Consider the following 24,995-nt stretch of genomic DNA (forward strand, 5'->3'; position numbering starts at 1 on the left):
GGAAGTTTATCTGATTTTTGACTTAGCGCGGTAGAACCAGAAATGCTCCTCCTGGATCCTGCCCCGTGCCTCCCTGGGTGTCAGTGAGGGAGCCACGGGCAAGGATGCTTTGGCGGTAGATATGTATCAGTCAATGAGTGAGGCACCGGTAATAAACTAGAGATCTGCGTGTTGTTTGCAGAGTCTACAGTTTGCTTTTGATTATAAATAAAAGTTGAGGAAAAGCTGGGAGTAATGCTAGTTTTTATACGGAGTGATCCCCATTCTCCAGATCAGAACTGGATCTCCCTGTGTGTGTTAATGTAGGCCTTTCCTGAAAATCTCTATGTTTTGTGGATTTGTTCATATTTTCTTCTAAGTCATTCTGTTGACTGTGTAACTGAACCCGGGATCTGAAGGGAACACCACATCTAACACACTTTGGGAATGCCTTTGGAGAATATTCAGTAACACGACAGGTACCTGGTTTGCCTTTTGCAGGAGGTTTGACCCCTTCCCAGAAAGGTTCCTCCTGCCTGCAGTGAAATCTCTACCGGTGGGGCTGCTTCTGCAGTAAACTGTTCCGTCCCATACGTGTGTTGTGCTGAACTGGGGGATTTGTGACATGTCTGTAAAGCAGCCATGGGCAGCCCCCAGTCTTCGCTTTCACAGCTGAATTTCCATATTTTCTTCATTAACCAATCCCCACAACCCTTTTCCTACACAGCTCAAAGAGCCAAACTGGCCAGAAAAATATACATTTTTCTGTATGACCTTGCTTGAGTCTATATGTCTCAGTTGACCCTGTACGTTAAAATGTTTTTTAATATTGTTTGCTTTACAGAGAAACTGCTGGGCTGATCAGCGTTGCTGAAATTCTTTGAGATTTGCATCCCAGAAATACAAAGGGTACTTTTCATTCCCATCGGTGTTGAGCAGTAGAAAAGATCAGCTGAAGAAATCCTCATTCTTATTTGTTAGAATCTCTGGTTAGCTTCTGAACCGTAAGAAACAGTAAGAAATACAGAACATAAGCACATACAGCAGTGAGGACAGCAGTGCTTGGCTCTGACCTCGATGAATGTCTGAGCAATGCAAAAGAAGAGGCCTCATTCACACAAGAGGCCACAAGAGCTTTTCAGGACGTGATAGATTTGGTGTGTCTGACAAGAGGTGACCAGCAAAAGAGTAGGTGGGGGGGATGGTGGGGAGATTAGGTATCTAAAGGGAGAGGGAGCGTTGTCACATCTCCACAGGGACAGTTTAACTCTGGTTTTTTTCCCTCACTATCTGGAGCCGACTCACTCTAAATGCTGGTTTGATTAAGGGAAGACTCATTTGCCAACATCTACGCAGAACCTGCCAGCTCTGACTTTAGAGCATGTGCTGAGCTGGTACCTGTGTCACACCCCCTGGACGTGGAAGTCAAGGGAACAGAAACAAAATGGGCTGGGATTTGTAGCTGATGCTGATTATTGGGTTTATGTCCCAATTCTGTTTGGTTTTACTGGCAGGGGTGGAAGGGGAGAATGGTGTAACTCAATCGCTACATACATAATTTTAAGAGAGTTAGTCTAAAAGACTGGATGTTGTTTAAACCGCTTAGTTACAGCAATAAGGGAAGAAGAATCGTGTCCCCAGTTATCTGCTGTTTGCATTGTGAACCTTTGAAAACAAGACCGTGTATTTGGGTTATGAGAATCTTGCCCTCAAAAAGGCATTCGGAGGTGGACAGTGCTCAATAAATGGTGTTAATGCTGATACGTTTAAAAACTCTCTCATCCCTCATGACTGTAAGCTGCAATGCTCTCAAAGTAAGTTGGAATTTGCTACTGCGATGTTTTCTCTTGCTGTTTTTGCATTTATGGTTTGAAGTTAGGCACACGGTCCCAGCCAGGAGCATCTGAACGCTCCGGAGGCTGCTCTGTGGCTCAAACTGCAAGTTCTACATGTGCAGGATGAGGGGTGAGTGCATACTGGGGATTCAGAAGTGTACGTGGCTTCTTGGCTGTGGCTGAGGCTAAACAGAGGTTTGAGAACAAGGATAGGACGAATGAAAGAGATTTTCTTATTGCAGGGCCCGTGGGGTTAAGAATAGGGTTGAATTTGGCAGGGTTGGTCGGTTTATGATTAATGCTGTGAGGGAGTTCCTTGATTTGTCGTTAAACCAGGATTAGAGCCAGTGCTGTAGTTTTGAACAGCACGGACTGGAAAATTAGAAGCATTACTGGATCTTTAAAGGTCTTTGAAATGCAGGAAGGGGCTGAAACTAATGGAAAAGAAAGGGTATAGTTAGTTCTGGGGCTTCTATGAGTTCCGGGAGATGGGTGAGACTAGAGTCAGGATTCAAGGTAGAGCTGGGCTGATGTTCAGGTCAAAAGGGGCTGAAGAGACCGATGTGTTGTGGGAACATATAAAGCTTTTGGTTGGAAGACCATCACTGATATTAATACCCTTGGAAGGCCTATGGTTAATTTTTAAGTGAAAACAGGTCACTTCAATGGTGATGGTTATATTTGGGAACAGAGAGACTGAAGAGCTTAGCTTGGCACAACAGAAGCTGAAAGACTTAGAAAATAACTGGGTCCTGAAAGACTTGGGTAGGGTTTGGCCCTAACTCAAAGAGGATGTAATAACCCACCTCGGTGAATATAACAGCCCATGGTGGTGGGTGCTACCTGTTTGGAACAATAAGCCTAGAGGAGGTGCAGTCCTAGGGGTTGGGGTAGCTGGGACAAAAGAAGTTATTTTGGATCTTGTGAGGCCCAAAGAGCTAGGAAGAGTCTGGAGTCATCAAAACCAACTGGCTGTGCTGTCTGCTGCATTGCTTAGGTGTGATTAAGACCAGTGATTGTGACGTGTTGGCAAGTTTAGCATCTACAGAAATGTGGGCTAGCGAATCTGAGAGCTACAAAGCTTTGAAAATACACTTATAAAAAATGGAAAGGCTTATTGCTGGTCTACAGTGCTAAAGGGGAAAGGGAGGTGGTTATGTTGCCAGCAGGTAAAGTTCCATCAGAAATGTTAGACAAGATGCATAATGACTTCCACCAGTTTTTCGAGTACATTGTAGAGGGGCATGAGTCAAACAAGGCACAAACAAGGCAAATTTGCCCAAGACCATAAAGCCAATCATGAGAGAACAACAGAGCTCACTTTCCTGTCTTGTCCTCCCTGACTTCTCTGCCGGGCCTGTGCGGTGTTGTTCGGCTGTGACAGTGTGGGATGGATTATAGCCTACTTCCAGGGATTCAGCATATGAGAGGTTTGGGGGTGGGTGGTGTCCCCCCCCGCTAGTGTGTGTGCTGAAGCAAGACGCCTAGATAAGAACAGCTGACAGCTTAACTCGTGCTTGAAGTGTCCCCTGATACTGGACCTTTAAAGGAAATAAAGAATACCAACAGCAAAAATCTACAAAAAAGGCAAAAATCTGCTCCAGCCAGTGCTTCTCAGTCATCTGGAGACCCAGAACTGGCAGGGAGAACTGAGGCTTTTGCAGCGACAGCAGAAGTAGGTGGCCGAGAGGCGTGTACTGATAAAATCTAATTGCCCTATCGATTGGCTCCGGAGCCACCGTCAGCTGCGGTAATGATTGAGATATTCGTATGTGTTTGATGCACGTTAGCTGTATCTCACCACTCTGGGCCCACTGGGGACCTTAAGGTATTACAGAGATCTCTTAATCACGGAGCAAACTTGTGTGTGTTGGGCCAGCTCTGCAGCACCACAGATTTATTACAATTACCACTGATGCACTTGGATTTCCTTAGGTCCCAGGGGGGCCTGGTTTTCGGGAAGAGCTGCCCTGTTTGTAACTCTGAATTCTTAACTGGCCGAGGAGATCCATCTCACTGGTTTAGGATTTTACCATCTTCACCCTCTCATACTGTTCTTCCTTGCTCCTCATCTGGGTTGACTGGTGACAGTATCGTGTCCTCAGGCTTTTAAGAACAGCGAGCTTCTGCCGCTTCTGCTTTCTCTGCCTCTCTTTGTGACTGGGAGTGGAGGTGCTTGGCCTTGCAAGATAGAGAGCACGGGTTTCTACAGTCCCTGGATAAATGTCTGTTGGCCAAATGGTTGTGCAAATCTCAAGTGTTTGTTGTTCCCAACATGGATTGAAAGGGCAGTAAATTCTTTTGGAGGACGAGAGAATGTAGTATAAAGGAAGGGCACTCTCCTCTCTGCCAGCTCTGCTGCTCTTCACTGACCAAAATGATAGCCAGCTCCTCTTCTGAAATACAGGGTTTGTCTGCACTGGGTTTGTGTCTACACTGGGTTTATATCCAGCTGCTAGGTTTAATCTCCTCCTACTTCTCTGGCCAATGCTGGACATTTTTGAATTTTTTTTTATTTAATTTTTTTTTAAACCTGGAGCCAGCTAATCCAGCTGCTGAGAGGTAAGGTTGGCTTTTGGGCAGAGAGATACTCCCTTTGCAGAGAGCAGATGTGAGATACTTCTCCAAAGTGCTGACAGTCTGCAGGACTGCATTTGGGGGGAACATAGGTAGAACCTACCTGGAAAACCAGGCTTTAGTGATGCCCAGAGCTCCCAGGGCAGTTTACCAAGGAGATGTGAATGGTCTCTCCTCTCTTGACCCCGTGGACTTGATTTTCTGCTGTGTCCTTCCCTGCTGGTGGCATTCTGTGGTGGAAAACGCCGGAGAATGTGTTGCTTGGTGCTAATTAAATTGCAGTCACGATGGGGATATAATATGCCAAATGGAGGAAGAAAGGAAAAGTAGGTATAACAGGGTCTGTACTTCCTCAGGAGCGCACGGAGGCAGCCTGCGTTGGTGAGATTTAGTAAGAGGCTTAACAACATCTGCAAAGGTAGAGCAAGTCTGCTCAGCTGCCTCGGGGGGAGCCTGCGTGTGGGAGGGGAGGGCAGGCGATGAGCCTAATGAGAATATAAAAGTCGTTTCCAAATGGATCAGATAAAGGCGAGGCAGCAGACAGGGTACAGCACTGGCACTACAGAGGGGCTTACCTTGAGAGCGGATGATGGCACAAGGCGCTTTTAATCTTAATTGAGAGAGAGAGACACACACAAGGATGAGCAGAGCCAGGGCTGCTTGACAAAGGCACAGTAGCAAAGCTGACGGTTTGCACATCAAACACGGATTTAGAGCCCCTTTAAGCAGCTAGCGGTGTGGCTGTAAACAAGTCCAATCCCCTCTATCCAGTTTGGCTAATGCGGTCTGCCGGGGCGAGCCCAGGGTGGGGAGGACGCAGGAGGCCTCGCGGGGCTCCATGGCTCAGAGAGAAAGTATGGCTCCTTCTCCCTTGTCTCTGCTTTGGCCGCTGTTTTAGGTTTTGAAAAAACATTTTGCGATAGAGTCCTGGTCCCAAAGCCCTAAATAATTTCTCTCCTGCAAAAAATCCTCTTAATTTCTCCTCTTTCTCTCCTCAAATACCCTCTGTTCTGCAGCGCCAGATTTCATGACTTCCCAGTTGCAGTAGGACTGTTTGCGTGGATAGAAGTGGAGGGATCAGGCTCACTGGTGCTAGAGGAAGGTGGGTAGATCTTCCCTCTCCTCCCTCTGCCCCTCGTGATTGGAGGGAGCTGGCTTGATGTCTGAATATTGTCTGAGAGAGGGCACTTAAAGGAGACATGGCAGAACATCAGGTCTCACCCCAAACAGCAAGCTATTTGCTATGGTTCTGCGTATAATATTTGGGACTGTGCATGGATTAAAGATCCCTTCCCCAGTGATGAGAGGCTTCTTTGGCTGGGGTGTGGGAAGCAGCAGAAAGGCAGCTTTCCGATGTTGCAGAGCTCCCTGAGAGCTTGGGCTTTTTCTAGGGGTTGTTGGTCAATGTGATGGAGATGACAAACCCCGAGAGCCTTGTCCTCAGTGACCAGTGTAGTTGCACGTTAACCTGCAACAATTCCTGTGGAGATCCCACATGATAGGGAGAATGTGACATCTCTGTCCCTTGAGGAGTCCCACTTTATGGCCTGGAAAAGCACATTCACGTTCATCTGCATGTCAAAAACATCCTGAAAAGAAGAGATCTCTCTTTTCTCTCTGCGAGTCTATTTGTTCTTCTGTATTAACTCTCCTGTCTCATCTTTCCACTTGATGCTGTGTTGACTAAGCAAGGGAGAAGGAGAGATTTCAGGAGTGAACTGTAAACAAATTCACATTTAAAAGTTGGTCTTGGAATTTTTATTGACAAGGCGGTGCTGGTAGCTCACACATGGATCTGTAGCTGATTGAACTAGTTGTCTCAGGTTCTTCGGGCCTGTCCCTGAACTCTGTGTGCCTGCCATGTGAAAGGCTTTCCCGTGACTTTGTTTGGCTTTGCTCTGAGACCTAGAGCTTTCCTCTGCTAAGGAGGAGTTAATATTGGGGGTGAAAAAGAATTGGGATCAGGGATGTTGCAGCTAATGGTTAGAGACAGAATCACAGTGAACGGCTGTTTTCTGAGCGTGTGATAATGAGCTGGGATGCAGACATGTTTTCATTTAACAAAGCCAAACAACAACAAAAAAAGCAGAAGTCTGTATTGAACTGCTGCCTTAAATTGAGCAGAAAATCAGCACCAAACAGGCATCTAGGGGTTGTAAACCCAGCCACCTTTGTGTACGTGTTTTGCCATGAAGGACAGTTGTTCACCGAGGCAACGTGAAGGTCTAGGCTCTGTCAGTGCCATTCATCCTCTTGGCTTAGATCTGGAGGACTGTCCTTTCTTCGTGCTCTATTTAAGTTCATTTTTATTTCTTCTGGAAAGCCTTGTGGGCTTTATTCTTGGCTTTGTCACTGCAGGAGGAGAAGGAGCCCAGGCAGTTCAGTGCCCTCTTCTTGGAGTTCAATAAACCTTGCTCTTGGCAGGGATTTGACTCCTGCTCCTGGCAGGAGGGTTCTTGCAGAATGGCTTCAAACACCTCTGGGAAGGTCAGTGATGTGTCTCAAGGTGTATCTCCCTCGCTTGCAGGAAGGAACTGCCACAGGGCTCACCATGGTAGCTTAAACAGCTTGGCCTCCTCTGTGCCTGGCATGAACAGGGCAGACTGGCCATAGCCTGATGGACAAGGAGTCCATCACCCTCTGTCAGAGCCACCAAACTCATGGCCGCTACGTGTTGCAGCTTTGAAACGGAAACAAACACTGACTCTTTCTTCCTTTCCTTGCAGCTCTAGGAAGAGCAAGATTATCCTGCTTCCAAAAATAACCTTTCCCCACCCCCTGCTTCCACCTCTCTTCCCAGGTGCCTTTCAGGCAGATAGTAAAGAGCTGAAAACAAACCATCACTGCGGTGACGTCTCGCTGATGTTATATATAGAAATCCAGTGCAGTTCGTAATGTAGCACCTGCCTTGTCCACTCTTGCTTGTTGCTGGGTGGAAGCGCAGGGAAATTGAGTGGCTGCTCCTGACCCTGCCACAACTCAAGTCGATATTTCAGAGCCAGGGTTTTGACACTGTTCCTGCTCAAGTGCCTGTGTCACCAGGTTGGGATGCTGTGGTTTAGTCCTGTGAAGTTTTCTGCTCTTGCTGCGCAGCAGAGGTGATACTGTCCCCTCAGAGCTCCCCACAGCTGTGTCTGGAGAGCTGGTGTTGTGATTAGGTGTCCAGGTAGCAGGCACTGAGCTGCTGCTCTGCTCCGTGCTTCTTTCAAGCGATGAGCAGGGTGCTCTACGGCTCCCAGCTTCGTGAGGGCTCTGCTGGAAGCGAGGGAGAAGTCCTGCCGATGGGAAAGGGGTGCAGGGTTGTACATGGGGGAGATGTGTTGGAGACGACCCATGAAAATGTTGACCCAGCCTTTTGGATTGATGGACTTGAGAGAAGGCCACCAGGAAAACAGACCTGACCTCAGCAAGTGCTGTGCATTGAGAGCCCCGGGGCTGGCAAACGTGCCAGGGCAGTGTGTGACCATGAGGGGCTTCCCTTGAAGCCCTGCCCGCTCAGTCCCTGCCTTACGGCACTGCTCCAACACATGGACTCTTTGCCAAAACTGGCCTGCCCTGGGCTGAGCTCAGGTAAATGGGAAAGAAGATGATAACCATTACTGTAATTTCTGAAAGGTCATGTGTTATGGGTTTTTTTTCCTCCTGCTGTCTCTGCATTATACAGGTAGCGCAGGTTTCCCCACAGGGGCACAGTAAAAACCCTCAACTCCTTTCCCTCTGCTCCGCACATCTGATGACTATCAATGGTTATTACCCTCTTCAGAGCAAGTCAAGGAGGTGGGTGGGGATTCTCAAGGGTTAAGTTGCACGTACAGCACTGTAGGGAACAGACTCATGAATGAAACTGGAATCTGTCCTAATGATGCCCTCTCCCCAGATGCAAGCTTGTGGCTTCAGACGTGGTCAAGGAGCCAGCAGTGCTGAATGCTTTACATGAGATACGAACAGACTTGGGAGGAGCTGTCTTAGGATGGAGGGCTGGGGGTTGGAAAGATTTTATTAACGATTTGCTGTGAGCAAGAAGAGGGTCAGTTGCCTATTTCGTTAATTTTTCAGCTCTGCACGATCTTTTTGTTCCCAATTCCTTTTCTTCTCTTTGCTCTTCTCCCCTTTCTTGCTTTCTTCCCTCCTCCATTTGTTTCTTTGGTTCTCAAACCCTTTTTCCCCCTTCCTTTTCCATTCTTAATCCCCATCTCACACATGCATGCTTCTTCCTTTCCATTTCTCTTCCTCTCTTTAGTTCCCTTGTCCTCCTCCCTGTTCTCCTTCCCCACCCTTCTTCAATCTCCATGCTCCTCGGAAAGAAGACAATTTGAAGGCTTTCCGCTCTGCTCTCAGCTGAGAGGCTCCTTCCCTCAAGCCAATCAATGGCAGCCTTTCAGCCCCTGTGGGGCTTGGCAAACATTAGATCAATAAGTTATTAGCACCATTCTGTCAGCTGTAATGTGGAGATTGATCGGGGCCGGGGCTCCTGCATGCTGCCTGGCACTTCCCCAGCCTGATAAAGATGACAGATTAAGGGAATAAGAAAAAGGAATTAAGGAGTCTGGCTGTCAAAGCTGTCACGGGCTAGAGGAGCGCTGTTTTTTTCTGGGGCTGAATGAGTGCAATCGGACATTTAAATGGTGCTAAGGGTACAGCACCACCAGCAGCCCTGTTGGAAATCACTATCTTCAGCGTTCACTTTTCTAAAGAAATGCTGGGAGGGTTGTAGAAAGAGCAGCCAGAGGAGGTGGAGTCGCTGTCCCGGGCGTTGGAGGAAATACCGGGTTGCTGGCACGGAGCACACGCAGAAGATCCAGCACTTAGGAGCCCCCAGGGAAATGCGAGTGCTGTCCCTGCCGCGTTGCCTTACCCACCTTCTGGCAGGGTTGGGTGCTGTGTGGCATTCCCCAGGACCGAGGGAGATATCTGTGTCACAGGAATGATGCCAGTTTTCCCAGCTTCTTATCACAGAGAGAGAAACTGAAGCCAAATGACCTTTGCGTGAGAGGTTTGCGGTCCCTCAAGAAAAACCTGATCCTTATTGGAACCGTGCTTAAGTCTTCTGATTAAACAGGCGTCCCCCTTCTCCTGTCTTAGCCACTAGAACGTGCTCCTTTCTAGAACTAGAAAGTGAGCCTCCAAAAGGCCCGGACTTCCAGCCCACCCCCGAGCCTAGTTCTTTACATCTTTTCTGGAAGAGAGTGAGGATTCGCAAGTTTGCAATTGCTAAAAAGCCTCTCTGCAGCACATAAAATTAATTCAGATCTCTCTCTTAAGTGCAGTATATCCTCTCCATGAGTGTTTTTCATACTATGAATATTTACCACCTTTCTATGGCTTGGTGCATACTGTAAAAATGAAATTTGTAAGACTCTGGGAGACAAGGGGATGTTGGTGCACCTTCTCGAATAAACAGCCTCATTACAGACAGACAGGAGGACGGCTCCAGTGTGACCTCCGGCTGTTTCACTCCTTGGGAACTGAAATATTGGACAGTCGTTTTAGGAGCTTAGCTCCAGCTGGGAAAACCGAGTGAGCACGAGGAGGTGGGAAGTAGCAGGATACTGCTTGTGTGGTAGGAGGAAAGGCAGATGGCCAAGTGGTTAGAGCTGAGACGGGGAGGCAGGCTCCTTCTCAAGCCTAGAAAAGGATAGTTGATATGTTATACTTTGGGAATCCTACTCAACTACTGTCTAGCTTTCCATGTAGGCTGTGGTTAACTCGCATTTAGGAAGGGGTTAGTGACACTAGATCTGCCTTGGGGTGCTAATTTCTATGTAATGCATTGAGATCAGTGAGCGATGGTCACTGACTTCCCTGTTGGAGTCCTTCTCTGCTGTTGAGAGGGGTGACTGCGCAACCAGTCTGCCAAAGTTAAGTTCCCTCAAAGTGAGCAGTAAAGAGAAAAACATTTAATTACTCAATATTGCATCCTCCTTGCTTTGTAGTGAGAGACTATTAGTGTGTCCCATTCCTCCCTCCCCTTTGTTTCCTTTTTTCTTCCTGTTTCCAAGAGCTTCTTGTCCCGGGGAACTCGAAGCGTGATGCTCAGGGAACACTTGCAGATACCTTGGCCGAGGCTAGGGACAGTCCTGAGCCAGGAGTGCCCACCTCGCTCGGTTGGTTTTACTATATGTACTACTAAGACTGGTAGAGCAGCTAATGAAAGGATGCTTCCTGCCCTGGAGAGCTTGCAATCTAAATCTAAATGACAGCCAACAAATAGATATAGATGTGGAGACATAAAGGAATGACAGGATAGCCCAGTGCAATAGCTAAGGTGTGAAGCCTGCTGCCTGCCATGTCCCTAATGACATTAAGCTGACCTGCTGGGAGGAAGATGCTACCTTTATTTTGCAGCTGTTTTAACATCCCCTTTGCCAAGATACAGCAATATTTCCCCCTCCCTCGCTAGAACTAACTCTGCCCCATGAGCTGGCATGCACTCGTATTGTTCTAGGATCCCAACTCCAGAAGCCCACTGCTTCCCTTCCCCCAGCTTCCCCAATATTATTTTTTTCTGTCTGTTCTCGTTGCCCTCAGTTAAATTATGGTCCGTTATTCCCATGACCTTGTGCTTCACTCTCCCTTTGTTCCATTGATTCCTGCTGGCAAGGGACGGGGCCGATGTGCAGCCAGATTCCACGCTGCGGCGCGCAGGCTACTGGCTCCTCGGCCGCCAGCCTTTGTTGAGAGCAGCTCTGGGCCTGCTGGGACCCGCCAGGCTGGTGCTGCTGCTGCTTATAAAGGCACAAGCCCCATCGCTGGAGAAATAAGTCTCCGGGGTCCCTGCAAACCTGTCACATTCGGCACGGGAATGGAGTGAGCGGCAGGGCTGGAGCACCAGAGCTGTCGGAGGAGAGATGCTCCTCTGGTGGCAGCCTGTTTGAGCCAAGAGAAGGGGAGAGCTGAATAACCCGAGGTGCTGCCAAGACATTTCAGACTGGTCAGTGGGAATTGTCATCTCCAGAGCTTAAGTTTGATGGGGGAGTTAAGAGCAAGGGAGAATGTTTTCCTCCTCTTAAAATAATGTGAAAAGAGGTGAAAAAGGGACTCTCTTCTCACTAGATGTTGGCTATCTGAGCCTGGGTGGTTTCCCATGTTAGTTGGCTCAGTTCTCTGTTTACTCAGGACTTCTGGGTCCAAGAAGCTTTCAGAACAAAACCAGCGATATGGATAGGGAGCGTGAGATAGGTCTCGATCTCTTCCCGTTGTGTCTGTAGCGTAACACATCGCAGAAAAACTTGGTGCAGTTCCTTGGCCGTAACTGGGACTTGCTCTGTGGTCCATCCATTTAACCACACTGTGAGGGCAAATATTTTATGATCACCTCCTACTTGTTCATTTTCCTTCTCCGGGTGAAGCCCCGAGCTCAGTCGCTGAGACATGGGCTCAGGTCTCACCCTGCCGTTGATGCAATGTCTATCCTTGGTGCATCTTCTCAGCTGCAGATTCCCTTGTAAAGAGTGGAGATAAAGTCCTTCTCTTTGGAGAAACCTAGAGATAGGTTTTCTAATCTTCCCAGCTGACTTAGGCTCCCAAGTCCTCTCCTCAAAGCTGATAATGAGGCTTGGGATTCTTAGGCGTGTTGGTGAACATGACGGTTAAGTCGCCCAGCTCTGCTGAGTGCTGGGAGGCTGAGGATTAGAGGCAGCGCAGGAGTACAAAGCACTGTTACTTCCAGGTGACATTTCCACCCATGGCCTCTAATCAGTGTGTCTCAAATCCCAAGAGGGCTGTGATTAGATAAAACCCACGTTGCCCTGGTTCTACACAAGCTCGTTTTATGGTTTATCTTCATGGTTGCAAGGCCGTCGGGTGGTACTTCTGTACGGGGGCAACTCTTCCAGCTGACCTCCTTTCCTGGCCTCTCTGTCTTCATTCCCTGCAGGTGAGCGCTGGACTTTCTCTTCCCATGAAAGAGGGAGGAAAAAATCCACTTTGATTTCTAGTTCTTGAGGGGAAAATATTCTACTTTGTTTCCAAAATCCTCTCTGGATGACTTTCTGTACTGCCTTGTGGGGCTAGCGGGAGGTAATGGTTTTAAATTGAAAGAAGGGAGATTTAGATTAGATACCAGAAAGAAATTCTTTGCTGTGAGGGTGGTGAGACCCTGGCCCAGGTTGCCCAGAGAAGCTGTGGCTGCCCCATCCCTGGAGGGGTTCAAGGCCAGGTTGGACGGGGCTTTGAGGGACCTGGTCTGGTGGGAGGTGTCCCTGCCCAGGGCAGGGGGGTGGGAACTGGATGGGCTTTAAGGTCCCTTCTAACTCTAACCATCCTATGATTCTAATGCAGGATGTGGGGAGCTGGGGGGGTGGTGGGGGCTGCGTTGCGTTGGTGGCAGTCAGTGATCAGTATGCCTGGGGCTCCCTCTCCCACTCCTGACTGGTGTTATTGCCTGGCCTGGCTTCATAACATTACAGTTCTACTGATAATGTCTTTCATTTTCAGCTTTAATATTAAAAAACTGCCCTGATTTGGCTTCCTTTCAACTGAAGTGCTTTGTAGAAGGCAGGAGAGAGGAGGCAAAAGCAGCGATTTGGGGGGAAAAAAAGTAAAAAATAAAAAGCCCCCCCCAACTATCCCTCCCCATCCTCTGTGTGAGGTGGAGTGTTGCCTTTTGCAGGTGCGTGGGCTGAGCAAACGGCTCTCCTTTGGCTTTCTGGCCAGTGAGTAGCAACGTACTCTAAATGCAGAACCTGTCTCTGTGAGGGTGGTGAGACATCCAGAAGCTGCTCTGCCAACTCATTTGCAAAACAGATTTGGTTTTGCTGCTGCTGCTGCAAAGTCAGGGGGAGCTGGACCGTGGGTGCTCCTGTCCCAGCGCCTTCAACCACTGTCCTGGTTCTCTGTGTGGGAGCTCAAAGAGTGGCTGGATGAATGGCATGTGGACATAAAGGGATGAATTTAGAGTAAAAGGGTACGTGTTTACCAGGTACAAGTGATATTCCAAAGCTGTGGATATGGTCTGAGTTGCAGAGAGGAAAGGATGGGTGCTGTAACGCAAACACGTTGCCATTGAGGTTGTACCCCAGGATCTGTGAGTTTACTGGGTAACTAATGAAAACGTGACCTGCCTCTTCCCAGCTTTGAAGCCGAGAGGGGGGTATGACTTCACATAACACTGGACTGGAATTCAAAAAATCAGTACTCACTCTTGTGGTCTCCTGACTCAGTAAATTTGGGCCAGATTGTTAGATCTTTGTGCCTCCATACTGGCTACCACTGAAAATTATTCCCTTTTCCTTCCTTACTGTATATCTTGTTGATTTAGTCCCTACACTTCTGGGGGCAGAGGAAATCTCTGACACATCCCAGGACTTTGTCTTAAACAAAGGGAAAAAAAAAAAAAAAAAAGTGGAAAGTTTTCATTCTGTGATCTCATTGACTGCGATAAAAACTGCTGGGGGGCAACCCAAATATAAACTCGGTGTGTGGGATTTGGTGCTTTGGTAGAGTGTGAACCTGAGATGCTGGAAGGAAAATGCTGCAGATCATCCTAGAGATTAATACACTCATGTGGGGTCTCTCTGGAGAGTTCAAACCTCGACTGAAGGACGTCTGGGACCTTTCCCGGTGGCGTGGCAGCGATGGCAGCTGCCAGCTCAGTTGTGTGCGTGGTGAGAAGTGGGTGTTTTGGGGACCCGTGGGGCATAGGTCTGATGGAGTTGGTGCCGCTTCAGAGTTCCTGCACTATCTAGGTCTTCCCCTGTGGAAGTCGAGCTGGTTGGGAGGGAGATGGGACTCGCAGCCTGTCCCGGTGACGTATCTGGGAACAGCAGGGCACGGAGCGAGGCAGAGCCGGCGTCTGCTGGCAGATGGGCGCCGGGGGGTGGGAGTGACGGGAGGGTAATGAGGTGCCTTGGCAGAGCTGTGAAATCAAGGAATCTTTGCTGCTCATATTCATACTGCTGTCACACGTAACTGGTGCTTCTGTCACCACTTCTTCCATGGAGTCTCTTCTGCCTGAAGTACATGAGAACAAGCCCCGTTGGGTTTTGCTGCCTCCTGCCCAGGCTGGGAGGGGTGAGCGGAGCAACGGGACTTTGTTGTTTCAAAGCCACAAATCCCGGATGAGAACGCTTCTGAGGAGGATATATGATCTTGGCCTCCAGCGCTGAGGGTTTGCAGCATCAGACTAACATTTCCAGGAAAATCAGCATGAAGAATGAAGAGTTCCGTGGGGAGGGAGCTTGTGACTCTCTCTGTGCTGTGTGGCCAGGTGCTTCCTAGCGTTGGTGCTGGCTTGGCAAGCCGAGACTCTGTGTGGCTTTGGAGAAGTTATTTAAAGGGTAAACTGAGGCAGGAGGGTTGATAAAATTCCAATGGTATCGAAAGACCGACTCAACACCTGGGATGTGAAGTGCTGAGGAAAGCAAAGCTCTGTCATTGCCTGGCTCTGTCCTTTCCCATCTCCTTTCCAGTTGCCGCGGTTTTGTTGTATTTACTTTGCTTTTGGTCCTGGCTGGTTGCGAGCCTCTGCGGTTGTCTCCGAGCGCCAGTTGTGTTAACAGGCTGGGTGACAGGGTCATGGCAAGATAAGATGAGAGGCAGCTTGTGCTCTTTAAAAACCTTGAGATGCCAGTTGTAACTTTGCAGAGTTCCAGAATGGCTGGTTGGATGAAGGCAGTGCCTGGCAGGCTCTGCCCTCGGCACCGCGCAGCCTCTGGCAGCCGCAGATCTCTGCTCCGCATCTCTTGATAAACCCAGTGCCAAGGCAGGAACCTGGGCTCGCTTAGCTGAATTCAAAGTAACAGGGAGGGATTCGGAGCGTGAGGGACAGTTGCTTGGCTTAAAATGTCCCCCGGAACATAAATAATGTTGTTGTTCTTATAAATAGCACCGAGGGGGTTTGTAACCTTTCTTAACCAACACACTTTGAGCAAATTGCAGCAGCTTTGCATGCGTGTTGACTCACAGGCAGATGCAACCTGCACTCGCTCAAATATGGTGCTTGTTTGTGAGATTTTTTTTTTTTTTATTATTTTAAGATGCTGCATCTTTAACAAGCCCTTGATAGATGAGAATTTGATGCTTGCAGTGACAAACAGTCTCTTCCTTCCTGCCCATATGCAACATCATGCTTTCAGTTTCCCCAGCGTTATTATGGGAGGATATTGATTTTAAATCTGTTCGGGGACGCTGTAATTGTATATTAGATATTTTGTGTTGGTTTGTAGGGCTGCAGTAATGCAAAAGGCTTGAGTGTTTCCGTACAATCTAGAGGGGGAAGATTGCTAAGGACCTTGAGGTTTTGAAGGAGGAGGGGGGAGAAAAGGGGGAGAGAGATTGAGAGAGAGAGAGAGAGAGAGAGAGAGAGAGATACTGTGGTAGGAAGATTCAGAGATCTGTTGTGCTTTTTTTTTTGTGTGTGTGTTGTTTTTTTCCTCCCCTTTCTCTCCCCCAGTTGCTTTGCATCAGGGCATGAAAGGAGTGGAAACACCAGGGGGACAAAAGGCAACAGAACAAATGATGAAACTCAGTAAGGAAATCAACTGGATTCAGAATTTATAGCTTTAAAACGTTGCATTGATCAGTGTGTGAATAGTCATTATGTGCTTTTGGACTGCGTGATTAGGAAAGCAGATCAAGGCTCTCAAGATGATGATTTTTCTTACTTTCTTTTTTTTTTTTTTCCTCTGCTTGTAATATATGTGTGTGCGTGTGTGTGTGTCTGTGTGTGTGTGAGAGAGAGAGGAGCAAAATACCAAAGTCTCTCTGGTTGCTTCTGCAAAGAGGAAAGTACAACCTTATCTGATGCTCAGGTTTCTCGTCTCTCTTCTAGATGAAATTTTAGGCAAGAGAAGAGTATGTTCTCCCAACAGCAGCAGTGAGTGTCCTTTAGAAAGCAAGAAAGCCAGAAGTGAGTCCCCAAAGGGTAAGTGCTGCTTCTCCCTCCCCCATCCCCTTCCCCTTTCTTCTCTTTTCTTGAGAGTGGAACTTAATTGAAATTAAGGAGGGAGGGAAGGGAGGGTTGCGGGAGGCTGTGGTGTGGGAGCTGTGAGTATCCGGCACCGAGGGTGCAGGCAGGAGGCTACCAGGGCACTGTGCTTTCTTTATCTAATCGCAGGGAAGCTCGCAGTGCGAGAAGGGGATTGCCGCTTAATTAGAATAATTGTTTTATGATTAAAAAAGCAAGCTGCAGCTTTGGAGGTGGATTTTCAGGGTGTTTCTACTTTTCAGGCAGAATGTCTTGATTATATGTTTAATGTAAAAGATACACATAGGCTTATCATGCTGGCATCTATTCCTTTAAAGGGGAAAAAAAGAAGCCTAGCAGGGAGAATAGGGCTGTCTAGTTCTTTCTTATGCATTTATGGCACTGTTCCTGTAGAGATGGAATCTGTAGAAGGCTTCTCTTTTTAGGGATTTATTATTTTTTTAAATGTCCTGATTTGTCTTGCAGTTCTTTCCTGTAAACATGATTTTTAAACTTTCTTTACAACTGGCAAAGTGCAGTGGGTAATGGAGCCTGCAGTTAATGAGTTTGTCTCGAGGTTGTGTAAATGAGGTTTTGCAGGCCATTCACTTAAAGGCTTTGTTGTTAAGTTCAAACCAATTAGCTGTCAGTAATACCCATGTCGATCTCTGTGCTTAACCTGCACTCTTAGGCCACTAAAAAATACGAAAAATAAAAGCAGATTGGCTGTCTGAAGCTAGATCCTGTTTCATGGGTTTGGAGTCCAGCAGCTGAGACTCTTCAAGGTGTATATTCTCAGTAACCGATCCAGGGAATCTCAAAGGGGACTTTTTGCAGCAGTTTGTCCTGAAGCCGCCTTAAACTACGTACCTTATGTTATGCTATATAAAGATATATTGTAGGGACCTGTACTGCATCCTAATTTCCCATAATGTTCCTCTGTATTGTCTCTTCTTGACTCCTTGTCCCCAAATTATGATCTGAAAGGCAGCAGACTCTGAGAGGATGTTGAATGCTAGTGTCACTTAATATAATATTACTACCTAAGAACATACTAAATCTTTTCTTTCACGTAACCCTTTCCTGCCCGTTAGCTCTTTAATACAAGTAAAAGCACCTTAGCTTTTTACTGGGCTTTTCTGAAAGGTGTAAGGAGGAACCCCATATACGACTACTCTTTGGCTGTTTTCCTCGATCTTTTTTCATCTGCCCTTATTCCTGTTATCACAGAAATGTTTCTTGTAGATGTGCAGGTAAGTTCCAGCAGGATGGAACCATAGATTCTGAAATGCATTTGTTATATAGGGGCGTGAGACTCCTGTAACACACTCCTGCTGTCATCTTCACTCTTTCTGCTGAGTCTGTATCCATTGTAATTCCAAGACAGTGCATGCTTAGGAACTGAATCCAGGTAACAGCACCCTTCGTGGCCTGGCTGAGAACGGGCTAAACTTTAACCAAGCCATCTGAAACCAAACTATTGAGTTTGGATTTACCCTAATGAAGTGATTGAATTTGTACAAACTGATGTTTTTGCCATGGGAGCAGCAGGGTCAAACGATCCCATTCCGTTTCTTTCCTCTGGCCTTCCCACCATCTTTCTTTACATGCGTGGGGCGAGTGGAGTGTGAGGCAGATGAGCAGCCCTTGGTGTTGCAGTATGTGCTCGGGATCTCAATCCTGCTCCTTAACTCTGAATAACTCAGGGATTCCCCAAACTCATTAAGAGAGGCGTTCCTAGGAAGCCCTGAATAAAAGCAAATTTACTTTTTCTACTCCCACTTTTTCCTCAGAAAGCCTTTCCTCCCCTTTATAAGAGCGTGAGATGGAATGGGGATTCTGAGCTGGGCCTTTTAGGGCCTCCCCTGTTACCTGCTTTTTATTATATTAGATCACTGGGGAACCCCTGTTCTGCCCAGCGCTGTGACAGGCGGTTTAAGCCCAGGCTGTGCTGATGCCAGAATCCAGCAGAAGAGTGAGGATTTGAGCAGGGGCAGAGTTTTGTTCTTTTGGGGTCTTTATCTACCCACCCCCTGCTATGAAAAGAGGGTCAAAGGAGGGGCTCTAGCCAGTGTTTCTGTGTCTTAAGCTCCAAAGAGAGCACCTTGCAGCTCACGCCTCCCAGGAGACTTCCCATCTTGCTGGCAGACAGACAGCATTCCGGTGGCATGGGTACTGTGGAAGGCCAAGAGGGAAACCATCCCTGTGTTCCCAGCTCCGTACTAAGGAGCTGGTTGGAAACAGAAGAATCTGCGTTACGTGACAAGCCGTTTTCAAACAGGAGGGACCCTGGTGGCTACTTACCTGGAATTTGGGAACTACTGCTGTAGAGCAGTGCTGTAAAGTGTGAGGTTGCGCTAGAGCCCCACGCTTGGCTGGGACCCAGGTGCTGGGAGTGCAGATTGTGAGTTCGGAGTGGGAAGGGAAGGAAACAAGGGCCACCGACTGGAGTTTTGTAGCCCATATGGCCCTACGCTCTCCTCCAGTAGCAGCCAGGTCCTTTTTCCGCATCCCGGTGGTGTGCCTTGTGTGGGTGCTGGTCCTCTGCCGTGGTGGTGTACGACTCAAGGTGGGGACTGTCCCCCTCTCCATGGCCCTGGGTGCATCTCTCGCTGCATTGTCTCCAGAACAGCCTTTTGAAGAGGAGAAGTGACCCCGTGCCCGCGGCACATCTCGTGCCACCGTGGCTGCGCCTGACAAGGCAAAGAGAATAGAGGCAGCCAAGTAAATCACTGCTCCTCTCTGACTGAGCGAAAAAACACCTGTAGGGCTGGAAACCCTTCCAGCGGGGAAGCAGTAACCTTCCCTTCCCCCTCCCCGGTGCTCGCAGTGTGCGCACCAGAGATCAAAAGAGAGCCCTATCTCAGTGGAAACAGGGCCGCGCCAGCACCGCTGTCAAACAGAGCAGAACGTTCTCGCGTCTAATATGGAAATGCGAGCATATCAGAGGCTCGGAGCGAGGGCTGCGCTGGCAGGTCACGGAGGAAGCTTTCTCCCCGGGAGACAATTCCCCAAGTAAAACCCTCACTCCTGCGGCAGCGGCGTGTCTGGAGATGTGCTTCTCCCATACCTCCAGACGTGAAATAGAACTGAACGATTGCGAAAAGAGAAAAATCAGTAAGAGTGTTTGGGTTCCTGTTTGAACTGCTGAAAAATAAATCTGGTAGAAGCCTCATCATTTGGGAAGATTTGAAACTAGGCTGGACTAAGTGCTGGAAAACACACGTAGGGAACAATATTACACTCACCTCCTGGGGTGGCTGATGACCTCATATGCTGCTCCTTCTGCCATTCTCTTTTCTTTGCTGTTGTAGATCATTTAAAACAAAACAAAATCTTACTGCATCTTCGGTTAATGAAGTAGACCAGAACTGGAACTGGACTACGGCTGAGCCATTCAGATCCAGCCTCTCTCAATTTGTTCCTCATGTTTGTTTTTTTTTTGGGGGGGGGAAGGGGGGATATCCATCTGTTGATCGGATTGGCAGCTGTCCAATTAGCCTAAATGAAGAGACGATGTTTGGTCCCATTCTCCCTAACAACTTCTCTGCCCCCAAAACCCTCTGCTGAATATGGTGGGAGTGGGCACAGGCCCCCCCTCTGCCCTGGCAAGTGAGAGCTCAGGCAGCAGAGACCTTCATGCTACTGACCAAGACCTGGCTTTGAAACTGGTGTGAGAGGCTGTTGCAGCAGGTTCCTTGAGCTTTTATGGTGGATCAGTGAAGGGAGCCTTGGCCTGTCATGGCTTTGTTGTAGCAGGAGAGGACATGGACAGGCTGGGTGCTCCTTTGGGATCGCTTGGGATGGATGAGCCTCCCGAAAGCTTGATGAAAAAGGTTGTGCAGCAATGACACGTCCTTCAGGCTGAGCAGGGAACCTGTGTCCTCCGAGAGTCCGAATTCCCTGTGGCTGCTGCCATCGGGTCCCTGCGGTGTTGGTGGTGGGTGGGAGAGGTGGGCTTGCCCTCGGCTTGGGCGAGCAGGGATGGAGAGCATGACGGCCCAACGGATGCCTCCTTTGGCTGTGCCTTCCCGGTGACCGTGCCAGAGTCCATTTCACACCTGGCGGCTGGAAGAGATTTGGCGAGATCAGTCTCCCGCATTACCCCCTGGTAATGACAAAAGCAGACAGCAGAGCTTCAGCAGAGCTGGAATTAGCGCTGGCTGAGTCATGTGAAATCTTCCAAGTTTTAAGTGTGGAAATCCAGCCTTTCCCTGGACTCCTCCTTCCTCTTAGTCTCCCCTCACCTCCCCCCCTGTCTTTGCACCTGAAATCTGCTCTGCGGCTGATCGGATAGAGTTTATGGTAATTAAGTGTTATTAAATCCCCTCCCCCCTCCCTTTTTTCTCTAATGACACAGCTGTGGGGGGAAAAAAAAAAAGAAAAAAATCGGTGTTTTTCTAAATCAGGTCTGTGGCGTGCAGCTTTGCTCCTGAGACCTTTGGTTAAGAGCATCAGAAGGGAACTGAAACAGTGGGTGCACTTCTGCGTTCCTGGGGGAAGTGGCAATGGAGCGGAGAAGGATGTGGGAATCTGGTCCGACCTGATGGGAAGGGGATGTGGAAGGGAATACTGCCCCCAACCCCCTGCTCCTTCCACCGGTGTCTGGCAGGTTTGGGTACCGGCGGTGGGGAGAGGGAAGGAGCAGCCGTGGCGTGGCCCTCACCTTGTGCAGCCACCCTCCTTCGGGGCTGGTTTCGAGGTGCGATGGGGAGGTTCAGGGTGGGGACCCAGCTCCTCGCTGGCTTGAAGCAGGCCGTGAACCTGCCATCTGCACAGGAAGCCTGTGGTCCCCGAGATGCAGATAACGTGTCGCTGGGGTAGAGATCCGTGGTTGCATATACAGCCACAAATTGCTCTGCTGATTGAGAATCCTTGCTGAGACGGGTCTCTGACCCGAGCTGGAGGGGACTGAAGTCATTTCCCTTTTGCGGAGGAAGAGTGTCTTGGGAGCCAGTGATGCAACCCCTTTTTTATTGAAACTTCGTGCAGCTCAGGCTCTTTATTGTTTATTAGCATATCGCTATGTTTTGGGGAGGTGATTTCATTACGTGTGAAGGTTGCATCCCCAAAATCTGAGCCCCTGTGTGCTTGGTTGTGTGATGAGCTTGGTGACAGACAGCACTTGCCACTAATGGGCTCTCATTCCAGCCGTGGCAGAGGTGAACCAGTCCCTGAGGTACTGTGGCACGGCCACGTTTTGCTCTGTCCCTTGGGCTGTGTTTGTTTGCCACTTACCTTTTCTAATAGCAAGCTTAGGGGCCGTTCTCTCACCTGAGAGAGATCCACAGCTCTTTTTCCAGCAAGATGGCGCACATTTTGGTCAGAGCTCTGATGCTCTGCCTGTGCTCAGAGCCACCACCTTGAATTTGGAGCCAGTCTAGCAGCAGAGTCACCTGCCATGAGCCCTGAGGGACTCTGTCTGCCAAACGAGGTGGATGAAGGAGCAGGAATCTGGGGCACACGGTAGTGTGGGCTTGTCATTCTCCAAGCGTAGCGGTGGTCTGGTGACTGCAACATGGGGGGGGGGCCCTTCCCGCTCCCTCCCTCCCTCCCCTTCTGCCTGTTCAGATTGTTACTGGGAGTTCCTCTCCCAGTAATGAAAAGGTTTTGCCTGTGGGGAAGATCCAAGATAAAATAGTGTTAGAGCAGCCGCCACCAAGGCGGAGAAGGGTAATTACTCTTGAGTTCTGCTTACAGTAAACACAAAGCCTCCGTGGTTTTATCTCCCTGATTGTCAGACTGGGATCCCGACTGCCCAGGGAGCAGGCAGGGCCTTCCTCAAAGCGCCTCCCTCCTGGGCTCTGCATCTTCCTTCTGGGAAGATGGAGATATGGTGGGCATGTCGGGTGTCATTTTAATGGCCTCAGGGTGCTCAGCCATATGTACAGATCCCTACTTTTGTGCCTTGCCTCCAAGAGCTGGGCAGGTGGACTGTTGCCGCTGGCTGTTGTGCAGTTGTCAGCATCACCTACACCGGGTGCTGGGACATCTCTCACATCGTCGTGTTCTTGCGGGTGCTCAGAAGGTGGGGGAAAGAGGTGCGTGTCTGATCAGGTTGAACAAAAAAGAACTCATGTTCCCTAACATGGAAGGGTGACAATTCAGTGGACTCTTTCATCCTGCTTGTCCTCTTTGCCACCCTGGGAGTAAGACCCCGCTGGTAATTTTGTGTTATTATAACGCAAGGCTTGTTGGTTCGGGGGCGAAAGTTGTACATGAGTTTTTTGGGTGCTGTGGCAGTTGAAGCTGGAGACTTTTCTATATATCGATGTGCCCACATTTGGAGGTTTAGAAAGTTGTAGGGATGTCTTGACCGCATCTAACGGTACGTCTCGGAGCACAAAGACGGCTCCATTGGACAGGTTGGTACATCGGGTTCAGTGGGTACGCTACAGAGTTGTGCTAATATCCCTCTTACTCCTCCTTTCTCTTTCTTTTGCACTATCCCTATACTTAAGTGATTTTCCACTGTATTTCTTTCTGGAAAAAAGACCAAATCTTTCTGCTCTTCAGAAAACTCCCACACGCCTTTGCTTGAGGACTCGGTGACTCAGATGACCCCGGAGGAGCACTATAGACGCATGATGTCGGCACTGAATGAACACGGCACGTTTGAGGAGCAGCAACAACAACGTCTCTACCAGCTGGCCAACAGCATGGCAGTGCCCAGCCATGGAGGTACGAGCTCACGCGAGGAGGATTTGTGGGCTGCAATTTTCCATGTTTATCATGCAATGAGTAGGTGGTGCTAAAGAGTATCCTACAGACCATTCCTCTGTGGTGGCATCTGCCCTGAGCCATCTCTAAATGCTAATACCTTCTGTAGCTATCTGTTTGCTGGAATAGATTAGCTGCACCATCACTCCTGTGTATTTTGCAGTGATAGTGAGTGGGTTCCTTTTTTTCTTTTGTTTCAAGAGGTCATGTCAATCTGAATAGAATCATAGAATTGCCTGGGTTGGAAGGGACCTTCAAGATCATCTAGTCCAACCATCAACCTAACTCTGATAAAAAACCATCACTAAACCATGTCTCTAAGCTCTATGTCAACCCGTCTTTTGAACACCTCCAGGGATGGTGCCTCAACCACTTCCCTGGGCAGCCCGTTCCAATGCTTAATAACCCTTTCAGTGTAAAAATTTTTCCTAATATCCAATCTGAACCTCCCCTGGCGCAACTTGAGGCCATCCCGTCTTGTCCCATCACCTGTGACTTGGGAGAATATTTGGAATCTGTGAGATGTAGGCAGTGCCAGGTACTCCTGCCGTTTAGTGATGAGGTCTGAAACAGCAAGGTGAATGGTGCAGGATTTAGTTAAGCATTGATAGTGCTCTCTTTAGAAAGTTTGTGTAATGGTGGCTACACACAGACATAGCATAAATTGGTGTTAGAGACCTTTCTCCTTAATGAGAATTAGATGTCTTACGATTTTACGGACAATTAAAATATGCAGATGAAGCTAAGTTGCAGTGAAGACAGCTTAGCAGGCAAATGCTGAAGTCCGTGGGACAGGTTCATCCATGGAATCATCTATTGAAAGCAGTGATGTTTACATCACCAGGGATCCATCCGGTCCTTCAGTAGCCGGAACCAGATCCGCTGTGGAAAAGCGAGGGAAAGGGTTGCTGAAAGGCAGAAGAGTTCTTCCATATCCAGTGCAGGCTCACTTGGTGAGGGCTTCCTCAGAGCATTGCCTTAAGGACCCTGTAGGTCACAGCTTTCAGCACTAAGGTCCCCAGACCTCCCTAGGGTGATGTGGGCCTCTGAGGTTGAGCTGGGCACTAGGAAGGGACCCCCCAGCCCTTCTTTATTTAAAGCCTGTTGTGGCACTGCAGATTGTGTCTCTGCACCCACCTGTCTGCTGTTTCTAGGCTTTAGCAGCCCAGGAGTGTTTCTGCACCAAATGCTGCTCATTAAAAGGAGGCTGGTGCTTGTACGGTTACGTTAATGCAAAGAGGGGAAAATCCAAAACCTGTTCCCGAAGCAGCCTCCTCATTAACAGATAGAATTGTCCAATGCTGCTGCCTTGTCCTGGGGCTGGAATGGTGTCCTGAGGGGATAAGGGTCCTGCAGTACCAGGATCTAATGGGTCCCGCAGGAATTGAAGGATTGCTGGTAGGTTTTGCCGGGGTTGTGGGGGAAGCTGCTAAATCTTGCTCGGCTGCAGCATCCTGCGCTGTGCCTAAAGGGGGCACCAGGCAGTTACGGGTCCCACCCTGGGAACCGCTTGGCAGAGAGCAGGAGCCACAAGCGTCCCTCCAAGGGTTGAAGGCTCCCAACCCACGGGGACACTTCACCTTCCCTGGCTTTGGTCCATGGTAAAAATTGTACCCGAGTCCTCTGCTGCAGGAGTGAGGGAGGTAACTCAGCGGTCTGGATTGGACGAAGGCAGGGAGAAGGAATGTGAGGCTGTTCCAGTCTGGGAAGTGGAGGGTTGAAGCATCACTGGAAAGCAGTGATACGCGAGAATCTGCAGCCCCTGTGCTGCTTCCTGCCCACGGTGGGGAGGGCTGACACCTACCTGCCTGGATGATCCAGGGAAGGAGCACCAGCAACGTCAGCGAAGCATCCAACATGAGCTGGAGGAGAATCTCTGGTCTAGAGTGCAAATCCCCAGGGCTGCTTGTTAGGTTAATGAAGAGGCTGTCTTCTTTTCCACTCTGTTTGATTTGATTGGCTTCTCCGGGGGCAAGAAG

The 24,995-nt window shown here is 48.9% G+C and overlaps 1 protein-coding gene across 3 annotated transcripts in view; it reads left to right on the forward strand.

The window, feature by feature from the left end:
- Positions 1-24,995, forward strand: part of SAMD11 (sterile alpha motif domain containing 11) — a 123,983-nt gene that overhangs the window by 69,779 nt on the left and 29,209 nt on the right. For 2 of the 3 annotated variants that reach the window (XM_074161807.1, XM_074161806.1), the window contains 2 exons: positions 16,162-16,254; positions 22,813-22,977. In XM_074161807.1, the coding sequence (XP_074017908.1) occupies positions 16,162-16,254; positions 22,813-22,977 (258 nt within the window). Of the gene's footprint in view, positions 1-16,161; positions 16,259-16,417; positions 16,424-21,355; positions 21,384-22,812; positions 22,978-24,995 lie in introns of all 3 variants that reach the window. The other variant, XM_074161808.1, reaches the window with a different exon arrangement.

This window comes from Numenius arquata, chromosome 20 (assembly GCF_964106895.1).
Source record: "Numenius arquata chromosome 20, bNumArq3.hap1.1, whole genome shotgun sequence".
Classification (NCBI taxonomy): Eukaryota; Metazoa; Chordata; class Aves; order Charadriiformes; family Scolopacidae; genus Numenius; species Numenius arquata.